This window comes from Lates calcarifer, linkage group LG21 (genome assembly GCF_001640805.2).
Source record: "Lates calcarifer isolate ASB-BC8 linkage group LG21, TLL_Latcal_v3, whole genome shotgun sequence".
Taxonomy (NCBI): Eukaryota; Metazoa; Chordata; class Actinopteri; family Centropomidae; genus Lates; species Lates calcarifer.
In genome coordinates, this window is record NC_066853.1 from 23,813,112 (window position 1) to 23,820,982 (window position 7,871).

Below are 7,871 nucleotides of genomic sequence, written 5' to 3' on the forward strand. Positions count from 1 at the left end.
GAATTTGCCAACCATTCCAGCTTTTCCAGGAGCCCACTTTTCACTGGCCTCTCCTCCTGTTCTCTTGGGTCTGAAATTATTAAGCCACGCAAATATTTCAGCTTCATCTCTCCTCTCTTGAGAAAACGACAAACAAGAAAAACACTATTAACACAGTCTGATGTGAGCAACCTCATTCTCTATTGATTGGTACTGACAGACTAGCATTTCTCAAGTTTTGGATAATTCATTTTTCCATCCATCCTTTCTATCTTCCATGTTTTTTTTTTCCTTGATATTGATCTTTTTCAATTGTGTGGATCAATACTGACAGACTAATATGAAAAGCCCAAGCTGCAGCCCTAGGATTACCTATCTCAAAAATAGTAATTGAAAGCTGGTTTTAGTAAATGCTTTAGTAAATGGTTAACACTAACTCTACTGTGTTGAGTGTTCTTTCTACTTAAATCTAACAATGAGAATTATTGGGAGTTATCACTGAACCAACATCAACTTGCCTTAGATCTCTATTTTCCATCTATTCTCTAATCCATATTTATTAAGGACACAAGAGGAAGAAGAAATAATTGCATGGTACTAATAGCTACTAAGAGACACACCTCAACAGTTGAAACTCGCTCGTGCATTAACCTATTGAGCCATCGAGCTTATTCTCTCATTCCCTCCCTCCATCTCTAAGTCATTAATCATCAACGCAACCCAGCCTGTGTGATCAATGCATTTAAGAACAAACATAGTCACACAAACACATTCCACCTTTGGTTTTACCTACAGACACAAGTCAACATGTCCTCCGTCTTGTGGAGTGTTTGCCAAATTCACAGTTATTACAAACAGTTCCTTATTAAGAGGCTTAATTCTTTTGCTTTTGTGCAAATGTTTGTGTTTGATCCTTCAACACCACGAGTCCAGCCTGAGGAAATCCATCATGGCTGTTTGTGTAGAAAGTAAATAGAGGTGGATAGTTCATTTTGGTGAGGAAAAAAGAAAAAAGCAAACACTGATCTTTTGTAACAGAGAGAGAAAAACCGTTGGAGGCTTTTGATACTTATCTACAGCGAGAGCCAGCCTATTCACAGCTTCACTCTGAACAAATCTTATGCAAATACCCTTTTCTCCACACACTAAAAACAGGGGTCAAGGAGTTGTTGACCTGTCTTGCAAAAGTTAAAAAAAAAAGACTTCACCCACAAGGTGTGATGAAGTGATAGTGAAATAGAGGAGTGGAGAGCTTAAGAAAAGAGAAATTTCCACTGTGGCTGCAAGAGAGCAGACATCAAACGGACACGGCCACAGCTACATAAAGCCTAATTACCGCAGCAAGGCAAATAACACAGGGTTACAAATTACCCTGTGTCACAGCAAGACAGATAGCTACAACATACACACACCAGCACAAACACAAGGGGGAAACATGCACTCGCCAATTATTACATTTCCAAACTTCTCTTACAGGCAGTTTCACTTCCCTGTTGCTTTGCTCAAAACATCTACAGTCATTATTTAAGTATTAACACATTCCCAATTATAAACCAGAAGTCCTGCTGACAAACCTGACCATAGCTTCCTGTCACATGAAATAGCCAGTACAGCTACAAGTTAAAGTGAACAGACCTGTCATAAACAGTTGTAACACTGCTTATAGCCACTGACTGACAGAGAGGAATACTACCAACACATTAAAATCACTGGTTATCCTCTGACTCAGTGTTTGCTGGTCTCATGTAATTCTTATCTAAGCTGCTGATACTCAACACACATACAGGGGGGGGACACAAGCAATGCTGGCACACCTTCACGTGCTCTAGGATAGTTGATCATAAGCCTCATGACAGACTATGCCACCTTACACACACAAACACACGATCACCCAGCACATTCAAATGGCCACTGTCCAACACAGATGTGATAAAGAGGATAAAACACAACAAATCAAGTGAATTAGTGAGACATCACAAGTGTAATAACACAGATAGGATGGAGTGACAGAACAATGTCTTGGACTGCAACAGAAATCCATACATACTGTACATTGTACATTTTGCAAAATGCTGCACAATCTCAGAGACTTATCAGTAGACCTGTTCTGATGTTGGAGTCTATAATTCCACATGTGTGTATTGTGAAACTAGTTTTTCAGGTACACTGGCTATCATGGCCTCAACTATCAGTATTGCTCACCTGCTGCCTAGATTTCCTGAATGAAGTGTAGGAGTGTAACTATATGATTGGTTTGGTATGCCACTTCTTCTGTTTGGATATGTGTAATACTTCTCTAATAGTGTCTAAATATAGCCTTCATCTTCATTTTTTTTATTTTTTTTGAGGGTGTGTGCTCCACCCAAGAAGCTTTGTCACTATGTTATTGTTGCATTTAGCTAAATCATGCTAATCAGGTTAGCCCAGCTTGTATGACTATAGCTTTACATACAAAAAACACAAATAACAAGCCAAAGCACTGAGTATTGGACTTCCATAAAGTCTGGAGATTCAAAGGATCAATTCACCAGCGTCTTTTAAGGGCTAATATGGCTCAAACGCCAATAGAGAACTGAAAAGTAAGTAGTTGAGTAGTTGATCAGCCCAAAATTTAAATCCCAAATAAATCACTGCCTCCAGCTTCTCAGATGGTTTTCTTAGTCTTTAATGACAGGGATATTTAATATCTTTAGGTTTTGAACTGTAAGTTGGATAAAATAATCCATTTGAATATGTCACCTAGGACCTATGATGGGCATTTTACTTGATTTTATGAGATTTTGTTGACCTATCCTCTAAACAAGAAATATGGTTTTTGGTTTTGTTTTGTTTTTTTGTTGTTGTTATTGTTGTTTTTGTTTTTTGTTTTTTTCAGTCTGGTCCAGTTTTCATAGCGGTACTCTCCTATGACAAATAAACTGATCTGAATTTGCAAAATGGTGGCTGGCATGCCCCTTTAAGAGCCTCACATGTCATTTAGATCCCATATTTGGGATCATTGTGATTACGCAGTTAATTATTACAAAATCTGGACAAGGAGTTATGGATCAAACAAAAGACTTTCAACACTGTTTAACCAGAGTCAGGTACTGTATGTCTCTAACCGCTACATCAAACAAGCTAATTAATCTTCAATGAGCCAACAACACTTGAAGAACTTGAATATGAGATTCACAAAAGCTGACTGGGGTACAAGTCTCTCTTCCCACAGAATCAAGGCAACTTCCTGGTGCAGATTCAGACTGGGACAAAGCAATAACAAACATCATATGAGAGTTTACGCAACACAGGACTCAAACATATGCTCTTAATTGTGTTTTATAAACTTTCATTATGTGCACACAGTTATCAATTAAACTGGATCAATATTGACATACAGTATTGCTTTTATTGCTCCTGCCATTGCACATAATATGTCATAAATTTTAACCTCTCACTTGTGATTGGATCACAACTGACACCACTGTGCAACACCTAATAAACCTTTACCTTTGATAACAAAACAGTCCATTTATTATTTAATGACATGTTGTGAAAATGTACCTGCACCTACAAGTAAAATTATCACTGAAACTGCTACCTGTTATTGCCACTTTTCTGCTGCTCAGAAAAAATTTCACTGAATTTCAACTTTTTGAAAAGTTTCCTCAACATTTGTAATTTATTTATTATCAACACAGCAGCATGTAACTAATGGCTGATAGATAAATGATCTGCAAGGGACTGTAGTTTGCAGCAATCTTATAATGGCAAGGGGGTTTTAAGATCTTAACAGTTCCTTTTAACTCGTGGTTATTGCCGAAATACACAGGTTGTCGTTGACACTGGTTGTTACTAATGCTAATATGTTTAGATTATAGCTGCTGTTTGCTCTGTAATTGACTTGTTTCAAAGCTGGGAGATTCTCATTATGAAATTTGTTCACTCTTTGATCTTTTAAGCTCAAACAAGCTGCTGAAACAGTATTACAATGATCATGGACAAAAATCCTGGCGAAAAATGATAAAAAAAAAAAAAAAAACATTTGTGTAGACTACCACTGAATATGTATATATTATGTAATTTTACATAATTAGTTGAAAAAAACTGTCTCCATCACATCCTACACGAACAGCAGATATGACTTTAATTTCTAAAAGAAATCAGCTACAATCAGACTTAAATTGATGCATCGCTCGTTGTTAACTAACAATATGTTGAGGCTGGTTTTATTTTGCAAGTGCTCCTTCTCCCTCGCTCTACCAACATTTCTGTACAGCCAGCCTTTCACCCTCTCTCAGAGCCAAACTACACTGGCCTCTTTGAGCATCCACTGCCCACAACAAACCCACACAACCACCATGACTGCCAATATCACACAAAGACACCATGTTACTACAACCCACGGTGAGGAGATGGGGGGCAGAGAGAGAACTCATTTGTGTTAAAAGAGGTTATTCTCACACTGTAGCTATTTTTATTTGATTCTATTTAGATGCTCTCACAATTTTGTTCATGTAACAATCATCCAAGCTCAACAGGGAGAACTGAGATTAACAGAGAAGGAGGAGTGGATGGATTGTTTTGCAGAGAGAGCTGCTTGCATGTTCTTCTCAGAGAGCCGGAGGGCCGAGCACGAGACCCCGCCAGGGTGACAGAGCGTCCAGCGCTGAATCAGCGGGTCGTACATTGTGTAATCTCTCACACAAACACACACACAGATTAACAGCACACAGAGAAGCGGGGGGGGGGGGGGTTCTTTACAAAGAAACTTTTTCAAGAAAAGGAAACAGAGGCCCAAAGAAGTGTTACAGTTGTGGCTCTTCTTAATTTAAAGCCTCGCTGTCACTGAATGGGTCCAGTCGGCCTATAAAACTACTCTCTTCAAATAGCAGATTCTTTAGGCCTGACAGAAGTTTTGTAAGGAAAAGTTCAACCAGTGACACACATAGTACAGGGATCCTCAGGACAAACCCCACCCAGAATCATTCTGAGGGGCATGCTGCAAATCAGTCCCCCTCAAAGTGGGATCTAGGGACCTCAGCCTCTCCTTCAAGAGGAGCTAAATGATGAATAGTGTAAATACTTTAAATACTTCAACCAACTACAGCAACACAACATTTGTTTATCCCTCTACACTGCTCAACATTTATCTCCCAAGCTATATGGTTCATTGCCCAATACTCATTTAAATCAGTCCTTAGGATGACAAAATTGGATAGTGGGTGTCCACGGGCCTTGATCAGTATCTGAGCATGTGACATGAAAATGTTTGAGAGCCCCCTGCTGTATAAAGTAGGTCTAATATCAAACTATTTACCCAGCTGATCAGTCCTCTAAGCTTTGTCAGACCACCCATGAATCCAAGCAACTACCTGCTTGTTATCTTGGCTAAAAGGGAAATGACCTTCGATAATGGTTATGAGGCGCGGTAACTTATGAAGTCTAACCTCAAATTCGCTGTTCACACTCAGGATCTCTGTACAGGGGTTAGATGGCATAGCACTGGACACTCGCACAACTGTCAGCTGTGTTACATCTCATCTCACAGCACATCATGCATGCACACCATGAGTGTACAGCAGCTTTTCCCAGCACTGTTGTTGGATGTTGGTTGCTAATATCAATACAGCCCACTTATTTATGACTGCTGTACTGTTTGTGGAAAGATATCATCACCCTCTTGCATGTAACAGGCATTTTATTTATAACAGCAGACAGCTTGGAATACTTGCCAAATCAGAGTTACGGGTGGACAGATTTTATGCAAAATCCCATTCAAAAATCTGTAATCTGTGACAAATTTGTTTATTGACAAAATACACATATTCCAAAACATTACTCCAGGGCTTTTACATATCATCAAGAGGCTGTTGTAAATTCGGCTAATCTATAAAGCACCAAGCAGCACTTCATCTTATAAAACCCTCACACTGCTCCCTTCAACCCACCATGGGGGCTGAACCAAGACGGCGGTTGTTAAGTTAATATTTGGTAAATAAATAAATCCTTAATTATATCATTTGTATGCCGAATTTAAATTCAAAAGAGATATAATGTCATTTTTTAATATCATATGCACGGCTTTCTTAAAGCGCATTAATTTAATTTACATTGGCGTTCGGACAAAATCGAGCCACAGAGGAGGACTACCTGCTTCGGGAAAGCCAAATCCAGATGTTAGGACAGTAAGCTCTGTTACTACCTGTGCTGTCGTAAAGCTGCTAGCTAAAGACATTTAACCTGTGGACAATTAATAAGCATGTCTTTAGCGTCTTATGTCGCCTCACAAGTATACAAAACGGGCAATTATGGACTTAAGTCGCTTAAAGGCATACACCGCTGCTTTAACACCACAAACCTCGCCACTTTCACGTGAGTATACAGGAGGTCGGACTTCGTTTGAAATCTGACAACTTATACTTCACTTGGTTATCGACAATAAACACAACAGTAGATTTTTCCGAATCACAGAGACACACTGGTTCATTCGGCATATGCATATTACACCCACACGCGTTTATTTCGGTCAAATTATAACTTTTGACCGTCATTCGCTCACACAGTGTGCTGTTAGCTAGTACCAGATCTGTGCGTTTAGCCTGCAAACCAGGCAGCGTTAAGTTGACAGTTTTGACAGTGGAGTCTGGCTTCCCTCTCCATGCAGGAGGACTACACGTACTGGGAGGTCAATGGACAAAGTTCAGACAGGCAACAAGTCAAACTTACCAGAGTTTGTTCATACTGCAACGCCCGCTGGTCTGACCCGTCCCCTGCCATGGCTCTGCTCTGTCTCTACCCGGCGACTTGGTGAAATGTTTTCAGCTTGGAAGTGAGAGGAAACCGACCGCGATATCTCTCGGTGTGAGCAGTGATTAAAGCATTGGACTGACTTTAGTTTCTGTATGGGAGTTCACAAAGAGAACTCCAACTACAGAGTGCGTCCCAGTTACAGTAAGTTCCTTCATTTTATAGCCTCATGTCCCCAGCAAGATACACACTGTGAGGCGGGACTTCAGTGGTTTCAAGTGGAATCGACCCTCCCATCCAGTCCATGTGTCAATCAGATCAGAAGGAACTACTTTGTCTGGGTTGTTTAAGGCTATTCATGAACAACATTCATTCTGGGATTGTATCTCTTGTTTTGACAATTTAGGCATATAGGTCATAGGTAACATAAGCCAATATAGCTATTAATACAAAATTGGTGGAGTCCAGGTGGATTGATCCTTCACTTACACTCCACCACTAAATGCTGATGATACTTACAGCCTTCTTCATTAGAACGAATCATTTAAAGGGTTAATGTGTGAATTATTGTTTTATTGTTCCCATATATACTGTTTAATTCATCTACCTCTGGTCGTGAGAGGGACAGTGGAGACACTGTGTCCTGAGGCCATAATGCCACTTATCACTTTATATGCCATTTCACTTTATCACTTTACTTCTTGTTCTTGTACTTATTTTATTCCAACTATGCTACTAAATTACAGTTCGTATTGTTGTATATTGTATATACCTACATTACTGTAATCTTTGTGGCATTTGTTGCATTTAGCTACTTGTTTATTTATTTTATGTTAGCCTTATTTTATTAGCTTTATTACTATATATTCCTTATAATAGCTTTATTCTTACTCTCTCTTCACACTGCATTGCTTTTCCACCTCTGTATTGCAACTGGTGCACAGCAATTTCCCTCTGGATAAATAAAGTTTTTTGAATCTTGAATCTTGAATAATGACAATGTATAGAACACTATTGCTGCAATTTTGCTTTAATAAAAAAAGTTCCCATAAAATCACTAAATATTAATATTGGTTAATTTTAATGAAACCCACTTAGGCTGACCCAGCCTTTTCTAGGCCCCTACTATTATTTTTAAAGAAAGGCAATACATTAAAATGGAA

General features: G+C 39.1%; 1 protein-coding gene across 2 annotated transcripts in view; it reads right to left on the minus strand.

The window, feature by feature from the left end:
- clcn2c (chloride channel 2c) overlaps positions 1–7,611 on the minus strand; it is a 147,067-nt gene extending 139,456 nt beyond the window's left edge. The window contains exon 1 of one of the 2 annotated variants that reach the window (XM_018684061.2): positions 6,688–7,611. In XM_018684061.2, coding sequence (XP_018539577.1) covers positions 6,688–6,738 — 51 coding nt within the window. In that variant the 5' untranslated portion in view covers positions 6,739–7,611. The remainder of the gene's footprint in view (positions 1–6,687) is intronic. The other variant, XM_018684062.2, reaches the window with a different exon arrangement.
- Between the last annotated feature and the right edge of the window lie 260 nt (positions 7,612–7,871).